General features: G+C 43.6%; 1 protein-coding gene across 9 annotated transcripts in view; it reads right to left on the bottom strand.

Annotated features, from left to right (window-relative positions):
• Positions 1-16,569, bottom strand: part of USP40 (ubiquitin specific peptidase 40) — a 75,727-nt gene that overhangs the window by 29,034 nt on the left and 30,124 nt on the right. For 5 of the 9 annotated variants that reach the window (XR_010731849.1, XM_066278860.1, XM_066278863.1 and 2 more), the window contains 9 exons: positions 16,068-16,239; positions 14,080-14,164; positions 13,131-13,201; positions 12,157-12,473; positions 9,916-10,039; positions 8,287-8,344; positions 2,922-2,975; positions 1,887-1,975; positions 98-184 (listed from right to left, as the gene is read on the bottom strand). Coding sequence is in view for 8 of the 9 variants with exons in the window: in XM_066278860.1 (XP_066134957.1) it covers positions 98-184; positions 1,887-1,975; positions 2,922-2,975; positions 8,287-8,344; positions 9,916-10,039; positions 12,157-12,473; positions 13,131-13,201; positions 14,080-14,164; positions 16,068-16,239 (1,057 nt within the window). In the remaining variant the exon portion in view is untranslated. Of the gene's footprint in view, positions 1-97; positions 185-1,886; positions 1,976-2,921; positions 2,976-3,197; positions 3,222-8,035; positions 8,088-8,286; positions 8,345-9,915; positions 10,040-12,156; positions 12,474-13,130; positions 13,202-14,079; positions 14,165-16,067; positions 16,240-16,569 lie in introns of those variants that run through there. The other 4 variants (XM_066278865.1, XM_066278866.1, XM_066278868.1 and 1 more) reach the window with 4 other exon arrangements.

Here is a 16,569-nt window from a genome sequence, read left to right as displayed (position 1 = left end):
CCTTAGGACTTCCAAATTCTAATACCAGTTACCACTGTTCCCCATACCAACACCTACAGACCCCTCCCCTCCCCCCTCAAAAAGTAAAATTACTTACATCTCTCACAGATATTGTTTCTTCTACCATGATTTCCATCTCTGCCCCAGGTTGAATGTCACTCCCCACAGCAAAAAACAGAAACAGCTAAGATGGAGAGAGAAGTACGAATTCAACTTAGTCCAAATTTTAAAATTCTACAAATGTATAATTTACTTCCCCCCCCCAAAAAGCCAATATAACCATAAAACTTTAATTTAAAAAATCTCAAAATATGTAAAAACAAGACTATATTGGGTGATTAATTTAAAAAAATCTTTGAGTATAATTTGATTTTTTTGGTATTTTTCTGAGGTGAGAAGTGAGGAGGCAGACAGACAGACTCCTGCATGTGTCTGACCGGGATCCACCCGGCATGCCCATCTGGGGCATTGCTCTGCTGCAATCGGAGCCATTCTAGCGCCTGAGGCAGAGGCCATGGAGCCATCCTCAGTGCCTGGGCCAACTTTGCTCCAATGGAGTCTTGGCTGCAGGAGGTGAAGAGAGAGATAGAGAGGAAGCAGAGGGAGAGGGGTGGAGAAGCAGATGGACACTTCTCTTGTGTCCCCTGGCCAGGAATCAAACCTGGGACTTTCACATGCTGGGCTGACGCTCTACCACTGAGCCAATCGGCCAGGGCCAAGTATAATTTGCTTTTTAATGAGAATAATGTGTGTCAATGACAGAATGCACTACTGTGCACAGATGGTGGTCACAGGATACCCATCAAGGGCTTTCTGCTCAAGGAGGGGAGGGTATGTTGAGTAATTTAGTGTTACAATATGAACAATAATCTTGACCACCTGGAAATGTAAGATGCTTTATCACCAGTATTTCACTCCTAAAAAGAATCTCTCACAGACACTTTATTCTTCTATGATCTCCATCTCTTTCTTGTCATTCATCAACGGGATCTGTGATTACTATAGAACGTAAGCACTACATTTGGCTGTGACCTTATGCTCCGTCCACATCCCGCAATTCCCAAGGCCCCACAGGGAAAGGGAGACTGCCCCATCAGCTCTGTCCTCTCTAACTCCACCCCCCACGCCCCCGCATCCGCAGCCCTCCTCCAGCCTGCTGGCCTGGCCCAATGGCCAGAGCTCAGGGACGAATAAATTAAAGGAGGTGGTTGGGTGACTAAGGCAGCAAATTCAGAACCAGGGAGCCCTGATATGAGCCTAGCCAACCTGGATACGGTCTCAGCAGTGAGGACAGAAACAGGACTTGTGGGCTGCAATAAAAGTTTACTAATTCGGTAGGGCTGTTGGTCAGGTCGGCCAGATGGCATCGGTACAGGAAATGAACATTGACAAAGGCAGAGCTGCTGTGAGAACATAACACCACGCAGAGAGTAATCGAGTCCAGAGCCAATACACTGCAGTTCAGGCGGGCTAAAACGCCGCTGGTCATTCAGGACTCTGTCTGTCATGGACCACAAAGGAAGGAACCGTGCTGGCTGCGAGGACCCACTCCACGGACCAAGGACGCAGGAGGTCTCACAGATGCGGGGGGAGGGGAGGGAGAGCACGTTTCAGAATTTCTGAAATACGGATGAAACTGTTAGCCGCTCAGCTTTCAAGATCCCCCTTAACCACAAAATATTCACAGAAAAAGAACCTTATGAATGTGCTCCGACATATTTTTTATTTAAACAGAGAACTACATGGATGTGTTCCTAAGATAAGAGGTATCACATAATGAAAACACTCTTAAGCACAGGACTATTACTGCAGCAGTGACGGTAGGACTTATAAAATGAAGACAGGGCTGTGGGAAGGCGGGTTCTGTTGCCAAGGACCTCTGTTACCTGACAGGAAGCTGGTGCTTTTCCCGGACAGAGGCCCAGGGTCCTCCCCGTCCTCAAGTCTGCTTCCTTCAAAGTAGAGCTGTCTGGCACTACAAAGAATTTTGAGAACATAATGAATGTTATTAATTCCTATCTGTCTGGGTGTGTGTCCTGCAATCAGTTTTTCTTTGAAAATCAAAAATGTCAAGAAAGAAAAAAATAGTTGCAGTCATGTTTGATCTTCAATTTCTACCCCTAGAATAGCGGTTCTCAACCTGTGGGTCGCGACCCCGGCGGGGGTCGAATGACCAAAACACGGGTCGCCTAAAGCCATCAGAAATATGTATTTTATTTAAAAATGTATTGTATAATAAATATGTATTTTCCGATGGCTTTAGGCGACCCCTGTGTTTTGGTCGTTCGATCCCCGCCGGGGTCGCGACCCACAGGTTGAGAACCGCTGCCCTAGAATATATTCTTCTCATTATCTGCATAGCAATGCTAAGACATAAGGGGCGGTTATGAGTAGTCTAGTCATATTTATAAATATCAGAAGGTTGTTGTTCATACAGATTAAAATTTAGATATTCTGAATCGATTCACGATGTACTAGCTTCTTCTAAGTTGTACTAGCTTCTTCTAAGTTGGCTGCCTTAGTGACCACCATTAATAATTACACTCGTACATCTAATGACAACATGTGTCACAGAGGCAGGAACAAAGACGCTATTCCTTAAAAGCACTGCAAGAAAGTCAGCAAATAAAAAACTGACAGTAAATCTAGAAAAATGTAACAAAATCAAAATCATGACTAAAATGAGGATCGGCTGATCAGAAAAACATGTTTCACTTTACAAAATTTAAGTATTTGATTTTTTGGTTGAGATATTCTGTAATATATGAAGAGGACACCTGTAGGACAATAGGCCCTATAAATCAACTTCTAAAAGGTAACAATAATATAAGACATTGGAGGCCATTATTTAAAGCAAAAGTATTAAGAAAGTTGATGGCAAGAACGTGTGTCAGCTTCTGAAGGCTACTGCAGAGATTTACCTGGACAAAGCAGCTTCCCATTTCTATCAATAGGTCTCAAACAGCTGTTCTCCACTACAAGTAAAAAGAAGCTGGTCAGCGCACCAAACAACACCGGAGAGAGTCTCTACTGTGTGACTAAGCAGGAAGTTACAAGGAAAGGGAAAAGAAAAACCAAACACCTACCCCCCCCCTCCCCGCAAAGGAGCGCAGTTTCCACTTGCACCGCAGGGCAGGACTAGGAACTAAACACCCCGATCCCCACCCCCCCCCCCACCCCCGGGTCGGGGTCTCCACTTGCACCGCAGGGCAGGACTAGGGACCAAACACCCCGACCCCCGCAGACAGGGGCGGAGTCTCCACTTGCACCGCAGGGCAGGACTAGGGACCAAACACCCCGACCCCCGCAGACAGGGGCGGAGTCTCCACTTGCACCGCAGGGCAGGACTAGGGACCAAACACCCCGACCCCCGCAGACAGGGGCGGAGTCTCCACTTGCACCGCAGGGCAGGACTAGGGACCAAACACCCCGACCCCCGCAGACAGGGGCGGAGTCTCCACTTTGCAGGGCAGGACTAGGGACCAAACACCCCGATCCCCCCACCCCAGACAGGGGCGGAGTCTCCACTTCGCACCGCAGGGCAGGATTGGACCGCCAGTACCAGCTGCAATCTAAGTAACAATGAGAAAACTACAGTTGTTTCTGACCTTGAAAAATTTTTGTCAAAACATTGAAAATTGTCAGTTATACATGTGAAATGACAAAAAAATTGTGACACTGATATTTACATTGTAATTTTAAAAACTAGAAACACTGATGATTAAAATGTTTCCCTTCTTTGAAAAACACATCAAGAATAGTTAGGGTTTACTTGCCTCTCACCGTATGGTTCACAATACAGCGAGTATCTTTTCTGTTTCCCAGTGACCAACACACTCAGATTCCTAGGTTTGGATCAGCTTCCAGTACTTGACGTTTTGTGCCTTGAACCTCATGAAATATCTCCAAGAGCCCCGTTCATGTGAAGCTTTTTGCCAGCGTCACTTCTCCTGGGACAGGCCCACTGTCCTCACTCTGGGTAAACTCATGCTCATTCGGTCCTCCACCTGCGAACCTAGTCTCTCAAAGGACCACTGTCCATGGTCAGTTATCTCTTCTGTCCCTCCACACTGTTTTGTTTCCCTGCTGTCCTTTGATCGTTGGCCAATTTGGTCACCTATTCCTATGAAACGTCACATGGGCCTACCGCTGGGAGGCAAGGAGGCAATGGACCACACACTGCTATCTACGCGGTGAAGTTATCGGACACGCAGCGATGCACATCACTTCTGTGGTGACCTGTGGACTGCAGCAAGTAGCCAAGTTTGTGCTTTATGCAATTACTCAGTTAAATGCAGTGGTAGCTGAAGTTTGAACCGTGTTGCTGGGTAACTAATGTTATGTAATAAACTGTGATAACTGCAATTCGTGCACATTGGAACCTTGCAGAGACTGCCTCTATTTAAAATATGTTAGGTGATTTTTTTATGCCTATTAAGTGGATTACGGCAGGGGTGCCCTATATCTGAGGATGCAAAGATCCTGCTTTGGGGGAAAGAGCATACCAGATTTAGTCCAAACAGGATTCTTACAAAGTTGGATGTGAAGCGGGCAGCAGGGGAGAGGTGGAGCCCTCTGAGAGGGCAAGAATGGCATGGGTCTGAGGTCTAATTTTATTAGACTCGGGTGGAATCTCTCTCTCAGATCCTGAGATCTGTATCTTCTATTAGTCATATGAGACTAGCATATTAACTCTAATATAAATTTGACAACTGACTCAGCTTATGAAAAGAATTCACCTGTTACAAAGTATATTTTAAATACTGTCGCCTTAACTTTCCTTTCCTTTTCATTCAGAAAGCACTGTACATCTTCCTGGAGCTGGGCGCTGTACTGAGGCTGACCACACAGGGGTTAGCGGACAGCCGGGCTCTGCCCTCGGAACCCTGTCTGCGGGGCGGGTGGACATTTGCCACAGACACACAGGTGGGCACAGCATAACTGCGACAAAGAAAAGTACATGGTGTTGGGAGAGTAAGACAGAGCCTGAGACCGTGTGCTCAGGGCAGCAGGAGAAGCAGCACATCAGCTGAGACCTAGTGGCCGACTAGAGCGGAGGACAGTTCGTGCGCTGGGAGCTCCCAGGCCCCAGCCTGGGAGGGTACATGCGGACGCAGAGGAGCGGACCGCAGCGGGGTCAGGCAGGCAGTGGTCAGACAGAGGGGATCTGGCTGAGGGGGTCTGGCCGGCGGGGCTCAGGGAGCCGCCTCTTTGCAGTTGCAAAGCCCATGGGGCTTGCTTGGGCAGAGGGGCTGCCAGACTGGCACACTTGAGAAGCTCACTTGCCGTAAGAGGAATGGTTTGGAGGGAGATTGGTTACACAGATTTTACTTGTAATAGAACAAGGCAGTTTCACTGCATAGTGCAAAATGTTTGATACAAACACTCAGCAACCACCAGCAAGTCAAGATATAATTTGCACCCCCCAAAGTTCCCTCATGCCTCTCTATAGTCAACCCTCCACCCCCCAATTCTGGTCTGCCTCTAACTGTAGCTTATCTTCTTCAGAACTGCCACAGAAATGGAATAGGAGTCTACTCTCCCGTGCCTAGCTTCTGCTTGGCATCATGCCCCGATCATCCACGTGTTGCTTTTATTGGTGGCGGTGTCCTGCTGTGGGGACCCACCGCAGTCCGGTCACTCACTCCGCTACCCGTAGGCATCTGCACTGTTTCCGGTTTGGGTTATGCACATCTGTGTGCGCCATGTGGAGGACATGTGCTACAATTTCCTTAGCTAAATATCTAGCAAACTGGTAAGTGAATAAGTTTAAAGAGGAAGGAACAGGCTCACTCCACCCAGATGACTGTCACCGTACTTGTGGCAGTAAGGACGCTGTCACAGTCGCTCCACCTCTTTGCTACCACTTGGTTCTGTCAGTATTTAAAGCTGTCACCATCCTACGGAATGTGTAGTGGGTGTGACTGTGGTTTCAGTTTGGTGGCTAACGACACCGAGCATCTTTTCCTGCAGACTGATCATCTCTAGGTCGGTCTTCTTTGGTGAAGTGTCCTCCCAGTTTGGGTTACATTGTTTCTCTTCTGATTAGCTTACAAGTATTTTTTTTATACATCCCAATGTAAGTCTATTGTCAAACATGTTCTATAATTTTTTTTCTCTCAGCCTGTGGCTTGTCTTTTCAAATGTCTTTTGAAGAACAGAAGTTCTAAATTTTGAGGTAGTCCAATTTATTAGTTTTCTCTTTCATGGTTTATACTTTTTGAGTTGTCTAAAAAAAATCGTTTCCTTATGACAAAAGTAACAGCAATTTTTCTCCCAGCAATGTTAGCTTTAGGTTTTTCCATTAGGCCTGTAATCCAGTTTGAATCTGGTTTTTGTATGACCTAAGGCAAAGCTGGAGTCCTTTCCCGTTTGTGGCTGTCGGCGGGGTCCAGCACTTCCGCTGAACTGTACTGCTTTCCCATGGAAATGCCCTGGCATTCTGCTGCAAGTCAGCTGGCTAAAGATGTATGTACCGGTTCTGGATTCTCAGGGTAGCTCTGGTGTGTATGAGGCTTCAAAAACTAGTTATGAACACTGTGGCACATTCTTCATAAAGGGGCTCTTTTAAAGTGTGCAAACTCTTGTTAGCTCACTGGCTGTACAGAAACAGGTCACCACTTGGGGCCCAGTCTGTGCGCCACCGCAGCCTGCTGGCCCGGTCTCATCTCCGTGTCACTCGTATGCCAACACACTACTGTCTCAACCACACAACTTTACAGTAGGAAGTCTTGAAATCAGACAGTAGAATTCTTCCCAGATTGGTGCGCTGCTGAGGTTATCTGCATTTCCACATAAATAAGTCAGCTTGCCAGTTTTCACCACCACCACCGCCAACAAAAATCCTGCTAGGATTGAGTGAGATTTCACTTAAGCTATAAATTAATTTTGGGAGAATTAGCCTCTTACATAACAATATTGTGTCTTCCCTCCCAAGAACATGGCACATTGCTCCATTTATTCAGGTCTTACATCTTTTACAGCAATGTTTGCTAGTTTTCAGTGTACAGGTCTTACACACATTTTGTTAAATTTAGCCCCAAGTACTGCATGATATCTTGTTCTAAGTGTTTTCCTAATTTTATTTTTCTTTTGTTTTTGTTGTGAGTAAGCATACAATGGGTTTTTGTATATTGATTTGAGTTCCTGCTAAACTCATTCTTTCTAGTAGCTTTTTAATGGAATCCTTAGGATACACAAACAGATAATAAGCATATCAACAGCACTCACCATCACTGCATAAGGGGAATGCAATTAGACATACCATGTTACCAATTCATAGTTACTAGAATGGCTACAATCAAAAATACAATTACAACTATTGCCAAGGATACAGAGAAACCATATCCCTGACACAGTGCTGGTTCAGCCACTTTGGAAAATAGTGTGGCAGTTTCTTAGAAAGCTAAACACAAATTTGCTATTTGACCCAGCAATTTCCAACCCTGTATGTATATCTACCCAAGAGAACAAAAACACATGTCTACACAAAGACAACGTGAATAGCACACTATTCATAAAAGCCAAAAGTGAATGGATTAATCAGCTGGTGATAAACAAAATGTGTTCTATTCATACAGTGGGACACCAGTCAGCACAGTAAAAAGGGACACATTACTGATGCAGGCTAGAATCACGGATGAGCCAAAAATAGAATGCAAAGGGAAAGGAGTCAGATACAAAAGACAACAAAGGACATGGCTCCATTTACAGGAACTGTGCAGAAAAGCCAATCTGGACAGACAGAAGGGAGAGCAGCGGCTGTCAGGGGCTCGGCATGCAAACAGGAAGGAGAGATCGTTCGGAGTTATGCAGATGTTCTAAAGCTCAATTACGGTGATGGCTGCACAACTCGAGGTGCTAATAATCACTGAACTATACTCTACCGTGTGTCTGACGGTAAATTACACCTCAATAAGACTATCTGCCAAGTGAATAGTACGATAATTTATGTAGATGTAAAAACACAATATACAATAAACACATACGGAAGCATAACATGTATATAACATGAATACACGGACTGGACACATACCCAGACCAGATACACTGGCTGCATCTGGGGAGGGGAGGGAGGAGGTCTGAGGAGGAGGATACAGAAGACTCTGCAATGTTTCAAACAAAAACAAACACAAGGCGGAATGTTAACATCTGTCCATTTTGGGTGGTAGGTGCATGAGTTTCCCCTAAATTATTTTTGTACTCTCCCATAATTTTTCTCAATTATAAACCAAAACATAACTAAATTGAACCAAAAAACACCCAAGAGCAAACATAAATGATTACCTAGTTCCTTCATTAATTTTAATTCCTTTATGGCTTTAATTCGAATATCAAACACCACCTAAAATAGAGAAACAGACTAATGACCGCATATAAGTTGAAAACAATGGGAGACGGAGAAAATGGAGACGGTCAGTGTGTGCACACAGACAGAGTTATTGATTACCTGAATTGAGACAGTTTTAGCCTATTCGAAAAAAATATTTTCCATCACTGAAATTCATTTTCTCTTCTACAAAGTTAAAATAAACAACTTACATCTTAAAAGTTTTTACCGAAGTGATGTTAATTGCAACAGAAAGGATTCCTACAAAAAACCAGAGAAACAATTCCAGCTAGAAAAATTAAAAATTAAAAAACTACTAAACTTTTGGTAAGGCCAAATAAATTTCAGGTGATCATATCTTTTTTATGTTAAGAATGATGAATTCAGTGCCAATAAAGCATAAATAATATAAAAATGTACAATACTAATCCAAAGGCACTATTTAGAGTGACTATTTAAATTACTTTTAGAGCTGTTTTTCTTTTTCCTTTTTAGTTTAGGCTAATTGCCTCTAGGGCACACAACTGTGGCCATGTCGGGGTAAAAGTGACATCAGAGATCCACTGTGACCTTCCACCATGCACCACACGGGGCGAAAAAGGGTCAGAGCCTTTACCAGTCTCCCACTCAGGGTAAGGGAAGCAGGTGTCCCTTTACTGTCCCAACAAGTATTATTGCACCTTAAGAAATTATAATACTCATAGAAAAGAAATCATTCTAATGTTTCTTTTAATGTTATAGAAAAAAAACTTAATGAATTGAGACTACTTATATATATAAAAATATGCTTTCTGAAATAATGTTTCAGGACCAATATCACAGTCTTCAAATGGAAGACTGAAGGAATCCCTTTTAAGAATTTGGCTTTAGCCTGACCTGTGGTGGCACAGTGGATAAAGCATCAACCTGGAATGCCGAGGTCGCCGGTTCGAAACCCTGGGCTTGCCAGGTCAAGGCACATACAACAAACAAGCAATGAACAACTCAAGTGAAGCAACTATGAGCTGATATTTTTCTGTCCCCACCCTTTCTCTCTGTAAAATCAATTAAATCTTTAAAAAAATATATTGGCTCTGGCTTTATATAGAGCACAGGGTATAATGTAGCAATTTCAGTTAAGCTTAAGAAAACAAAAACAACACAACACAAAAACAAAACATATATAAACATATTGAAAATACCAAAAAGATCCTTGAAAATAGCATTTCATATTTTGATAAATTTAATATAGATTTGTATTTTGATGTAGCAGTATATATTTGGTGACAAAGCTGGAGGATTCCAGGTACTAATTAAAAGCTAACTCCCACATTCTAATTCTAGGCTTTGGAGAATAAGAAGGCACATATTTTCTTGGGATATGCCAAGGGTTAATAATAGGTAAACAAGCAATAATCAAATGTTAAAAATAAAACATTGTATTACATTTGGAAAAGTAAAGAATTTTATAAAAAATAAATAAAACATTGATTTCTTAAGATTTTGAAGTCTACTGAGACTTTTCTGAAAGAATAAACTATACCTTTCTAAATAAAATTCTGTGAACTAAAACACTGTCAACCAAACTTTAATTATAATCTACTCACTGTGTTAACAGTGGTCGATATTCTAACTTGCTCCTCTTCGGACTCTGAGTGACAGAAATTTTTAACTTGGACCCAGTCCACCTCATTCTCACTGGTGATCCAGTTCCCTTGCTTGATCAACAAACTGTAGGTAAAAAGATGTTTTAAAAAATGTGTCATTACACAGCACTTTTATGAACAAGGAAGGATCAGAAAATCAATGTTTTCTTAGGTACCACTTCTAAAATTCAGCATGTGTCCCTTAATGTGATTAAAGGTGACCAGCTTGTACTGAGCTGGCTATATGCAAGCTATCTTTTTAGAGTAGTGTGAGGCAGTACTCTATGGAGTCTATGTTCACTACTCCAAATATTCTTTGACTTTGACATTTTGTTGCCACACTTTGCAAAGAGCTGTTGGAACTGAACACTGGAATCCCGAGGCCTTCAGAGAGCAGCTGGGCCGGAGCCCAGCACAGGACTCCCCTGAGCTGAGTGACAGGACAGCCAGGTATTGGGCCAACTAACACTGCATCAAAGAGCCACAGCGAAGGGGCCGCTCTGTCATGCACACTGTGTATTTGTGTCTTGATTCTAGAGTGCTCGTCTGTGAAGGCAGACAACAGTGGAGCAGCTGTTCTAACAAAGCTCTCCCGGGGAGGAGTACAGGGTCCTGAGGAAGGCACAAAGGGGGCCCGAGAAGTCCTCTTGGGGGAGGCAGTCAGAGCCCTGACCCACAAGTCTCCCCTCTATTCCAGTTATCCTCTCTGCACTCCACCTTAAGTTAGCAGTCCTACACACAGCCACGTTTTAAGCACAAAGATGTTCCCTGAAGCCAACCTTAAAATAGTGAAAAGCTGGATGATGATGACAATGACAACGATGACAATGACAATGACCATGATGAAGCTATCTATGATAATCAACACTTAACTGTGTGTTGCTTATCCTTTGTAAGCACTTAACTCTTCCAAATCTTCCAACTCTGTGAAGCTGGTACTAATTAGGACCCGCACTTTACAGAGACACTGAGCAGAGGGATGAAGTGAGCAGCCCGCGGGCACACTGACAGGACGTGATGACGCTGGAAAGAAGCGCTGGCCCCGGAGTGCTGTCCTGGCCCCTGCCCACTACAGGTCCTCCCTCCCAGGGAGCTAAACCGGAACATCAACAGAGGTTTCTCTGCAGCCATGGAACGAGGGCTGTGAGACTCCACACGGGAAAGCAGAACAGAACTATCTACAAAATAATCACTATGCTCAAAAAGAAAAAACCTTCAAAACAAAAAACCAATTCTCTGAGCTCAAGCAGGAAAGCTAACAGCGACTGACACTACGCAGGAGGTGCAGGGACACTGTTCTCAGTCTCCTGTCTTCATGCCTGGGACTTCCCAAGTCCTAATAAATGTATATCACCTTTAAAATATCGACACATAATGAAATTTTAATTACATACACCCGGTAGGGAAAAAAGTGTTGGAAAATGCCTGTCAAAGAGCAACAGTGACAGATCTACACAAAACAAGCAGCGCCCACGTGCTCCGCCCCGAGTCAAAGCCACCGTTGGGGCAGCCACCATCAGAAGCGGCACAGGCTCTGGGACCCAGCGTGTTCATGGCACTCACTGATACGCAGGCGCTCTTTCACTGTCTGTAACCTAAAGTCCCCAATATATGGAAACTTGGGGGGGGGGTACAATGTATGACAATGACTATAGAAACTGACATAATATACTGTCAATCACAGATAACAAAAATGAAGAGAAGCAGCATTTCTGGGTTCCAAATGCGACCTAAGGAATCAAGGGCATAATGCCCCATGTGACTTCACACCGGGGCAGCTGGGAGGACCCCTAGAGGCATAAAGGGGCTATGATGAAAAACTGAATCGCCTATGGGATTCTCATGGCACACAGGTCATTCTGGCCATGACCTTAATATCCTCATAAAAAACCTCAGGAACTTTCTCTGTGAAAGTGCCTTCAGCTTTAGAATCAGCGTTCCTCAGATAGGAGTTTCTTTCATCACCAGCTCACCTGGACTGCATCTCTCTATGCCTACATTACTCAGTTATCACACTTACAAAAAAAGTCACATTACATTTTCCCCCAACTTGCCCAACCTAGATCATTCCTACTTACAACATGCAAAACAAAATGTCCAGAATTAAAAAAAAAACCCATTTAATTCTTATTAAAGTAAAGCTTTAGAGTTCTAAGAGACAGTGATTTAAATAACTAAAAAATCCTCTTTTTAGCCAGTCACCTGCTTCCTTCGGTCGTGGGCTCCTGCACCAGAATGGAGCTCCCGTCTCGGAGGCCCTGCTCCCTGAACGTCTTCCGCAAGCCCTCCTCGGGGACGGCGAGCCAGCCGTCCTCAGCCGCGGTCTCCGTCCCGCAGATGGAGACGGCTCCCGCAGGGATGGCCAGGGCCGCGAGCACAGCGCCCAGCTCCGCGTCGGCCGGGAAGACGCGCGGCGCCTCCGCCAGCCGCCCGCACCCCGCGCCGCCCGCCGCCAGGTGGAGAACATTCAGAAGCAGCGGTTCACAGTCGCGGCCCGTCGCAATCCGGACTCCGCCCACCTGCAGCCACCGCGACACAACCGTCAGCACAGGTTACACTTGTCAAAAGTCAGTCAGCGTGATAACATAGTAAAGACTCCTCTTGTAGGGTAATTCTCGTTTTTTATTCAAGTAAAATCAAGTTTTCACAAATGTCTTTTAAGTATCAGAAAAGCAAAATTTTTCTTTTGAAACTTTCTTAGTTGCCTTTTATTTTTTAGAAGAGAAATCTGGAGTGGGGACAGAGATGGGGGAGTCCTCGGTGGCAGTAACGAAGCCTGGGAAATACGGGACAGGCCAGGGCACTGAGTGGCTGAGCTGGTCCTGTCCGCCCCAGACTTAGGAATCCACTGCGCTCAGCCACTCCGCAGCTCCGCGGCTGTCCGCCCCCTCTGAGCTCCCAGGGGACCATGCGCACCCCCCACTGGGCCCTGCATCATGGCAACCGCACCACGAAGCCTGCGTCTCTGTTCTGGCCATCTGGCACACAGACTGGCACAGTGGGGCGCTCAGTAAATCTCTCTAACACACAACCACTAATGGACTGGACCTGAAATTTATTAACTATTTCACTAGTTTTCTAATATCTAATTGCCTTTGCATATGCTGAATAAAATTTCATAACAATGGCTTTAAAAACTCCACAACAATCATGAATGTTTCTTTAATCCTTTTTACCTCTACTCCATTCCACACAAAGATGTTCTCCTCGTCAGCAATTCCAATCTCACACAGTGTCAGGTCGTCTCCTAGGAGGATGACATCATCGGTGAGACCGTTCATCCCGACAATTAAAAATAACTTAGAAACAGAGCTGACACACTTAATTTTTTTTTTTAAATCAGTTAAGGAAAATTAAGAAAACATAGTAACTATGTTTATTATATTAATATTATTTTTATCTTTATTCCCTCCATCACACTCTTCAGTTTGTTTCTTCCATTTTAGGTAAGCATTTCCCCCGGTGCTATATAAGCTTTGTGAATAGAAGGGCCATCGTACTGGGCACTGTGAAGGGGAGTAATGCTTAACCCAGGTCCCAGTAATTATCTGTCATGTCCTTGTGTACTTCATGTCTCTACGCGTCAGTCTGCTCGTGTATAAAGTGGGGGTACAGGGATTTTGTGACAATTAAATGAGATAGTTTACATAAAACATGTATCTCAGTATTTGGCACAGTGAATTCCCAAATAACTCTGACCACTAGGACAGCTGTTATGACCGTCTTGTTATTTAAAGGAAGTACATACTTTTAAGCTTGGAAGTACATTTGTTTGTTTTGCTGCAAAATGTGAAGCTAAGAGCTGGGTAAAAAAATCAAGTTATAAGAGTTAAAGGGTTTCAAATCATTTTGCTCAGATACTTATGGTAATATAAAAAAAATTGCAAAGCCTTATAAAAAATTAATTTGGTAGAGAGGCAGCCTTAATTTCAGAAAATATAAAATTTTTCCATGTTAACAGAATTTCATGTTACATACATTGGACACTTTCTAAGATGGATAAATTACATGGTTAAGAAAGCAGCGTGAAGGGGGAGAGGATGGCCAAAAACAGTGAATCACAGGTGAGCCCCACAAAAATCACAAAGAAACAAAATGATTTACTGTGTCTCACTCTTATCTCACCATCAAGTGTCTGGTAGACGTGAAGTCCGGCTGGTACAAACTTTGCAACACTAAGAACCATGTCTCCTTCCCAGAAGTCCAACAACTACAAAATATTTATAAAAGAAAAGAAAACAAGGAAAAGTAACATATATCACATCTCTAGGTTAAATAACAAGAGCAATGTGCCAATTTACTTTACATATGTGGAGGCTACAGAGAGCAAACAAATGAATATCCCACCCCCACCAACACCGGAAGTGAGGAAAAAAGACAGCACTCCTTGTTGAATTATTTAACCTCATCCACCAGAGACGGGAAGGTCCTGGCATACACAAAGAGCACAGGGACCATCTAACCATTCTACAGAAACTCTGGGAGACCACTCCTAGCAGAGGTAAATTCATCAGCATGCCCGCCCCAGGATCTGTCTGAAACAGCAGAAATGCTTTGTTTAATTAGTGCTGTTCAGGCAAAAGCAGCACAGCTCTAACACTAATATTCTCATTACCTGAAAAAAATGTCTCCCAGTGTAAATTTAAGAAGTGTAAAAGATTACCAGAAGTTTGTTTTTTAAGTTTGTAGATCCAAGACTCCGGGGACTGTGGTCACCTCACCAAAATGACATCACCCATAAAGATGAGACCCTACAGTCTCTCCACACGCCACACGGCAGGTTTCTCAAAGAGGAACTTCATGTTTACAAGTGATTAACTGTGTCAACTTCAGGGCCACTTCTAAGGTAACAGATGTGCACTTAAAGGTCCTTTTTACTTGTCACCTAATGTCACCCTAGTTGGGTCAGATTCCTGACTCCACCTATATCAACACTGCCAGAATTGGCTCAGAAATGAACTTTTTTTTTTTTTTTTAATTTTTTTTATTTATTCATTTTAGAGAGGAGAGAGAGAGAGAGGAGAGAGAGACAGGGAGGAGGAGCTGGAAGCATCAACTCCCATATGTGCCTTGACCAGGCAAGCCCAGGGTTTCGAACCGGCAACCTCAGCATTTCCAGGTCGACGCTTTATCCACTGTGCCACCACAGGTCAGGCCAGAAATGAACTTTTAATGCAAAAGTTCAGAGATATTAAACAATTTTAGAAATCCCAATGCTGATCCAATATTTAAATATCCTTAAATCAACTAAAGTTTAAAAAGAAATTGGCCTGCTTTTCTTTGTACAAGAGGAAAATCATAAAAAAGCTAATAGTTTTGGTAACTGATACAGTTTTTCAGAAAACATTTCTTTTTTAAAAAAAAAAAAGCTTACATTTTCTACCTCCCTTTTCCTTGGGGTGCAGCTGTGTGATTAAATGCAAATAGAGAGTGGGGAGACCAGGACTGGAGTCCTTGTCCCACCACTAACCAGGAGCCTGACCACGGCCAGTCACAACTGATTCATCTTGAAGGGGCTACTGCGCTGGCTCCCACAAGTGGAAGAACCAAATGATGTCATTAATATGAAAGCACTAGGAGTAAAATAAAGAGCACCGTGGTCAGTGTCATTAAAACACAACTGTGTAAATTATCTGGAAACAACGATTAGAAGGTTGTTTTTACTAGAAACCAGCAGACACTTTCCTCCACTTAGCAATCTTACTAGCAAACCCTCTTCTGCACTGAAAGGTAGGAGAGCTCGCTCCTGTTGTTCAGCAGTTCTTGGTTTCAGGCAGCACGCCCACCTTTATCTCTTCATTCCCTTTAAGAACAATTCTTATATTTATTTTTCAAAATCTAACCCTGCACTCCGTCTCTCCCCAGATAAAACACTCCGCTGATTCTGCCCAAGCAGCCCCTGGCCGGGCTGCAAGGCCCACACAGAGAAGCCTCCCTAAGAGACTTACCAGCCAGGGGGACATCGGGCCCCTCCCTCTACAGAGCTGGAGACGCAGGGTTTTCCTAAGCAGCTTTGAAACATAATTGTATCTTAAAAGGGATTTTTTGAAAAGAAGAGTCCAGTCTGAGATGGACCTTAATATCTAAATTAAGAGGAAGTGCCGCCAAATTACCTGAAATATTGATTGTCGAAGATCTCCTAAAGTTTTTCTTTTGTCAAAAGTTAAATCCCACACGCTTTCTGTTTGAGAGACTATTGGGTGCAGGGCCCCATTGAAGAAATGATAATGAGGGCCCAGGTGGAGATGCAATTCAAAATTATTGTTCGTAGAATCACACTCTGCCCTTTAAAGAGGCATAAAAAATATGTAAATGCTATGTCTTTTTATAACAAACATGGTTCCATCTCAAACCAAAAATAGTTGCTTTACAATATAAGTAAATTCTCCATTCCACCTAATTAGAATTAACATCATTTTCTTCCATGCTCCAAGAGGACTCATTTCAGTTTTGAATGAACAGCAAACTTGCAGCTCTGCTACTGTGAACTCCAAGCAAGGTGAGCTTTAAAGTGCACCATGCAACGCTGCTCTGAGTACTGACACTGCAAATCTTCCAATCCTGAGATTATAATTATGAACAAAATGCTAGGAACCTGCCCCTAATAAGTCAAGT

This window comes from Saccopteryx bilineata, chromosome 5 (genome assembly GCF_036850765.1).
Source record: "Saccopteryx bilineata isolate mSacBil1 chromosome 5, mSacBil1_pri_phased_curated, whole genome shotgun sequence".
Classification (NCBI taxonomy): Eukaryota; Metazoa; Chordata; class Mammalia; order Chiroptera; family Emballonuridae; genus Saccopteryx; species Saccopteryx bilineata.
The sequence above is the reverse complement of the archived record's forward strand: the minus strand, read 5'-3'. Positions and strand labels throughout refer to the sequence as shown.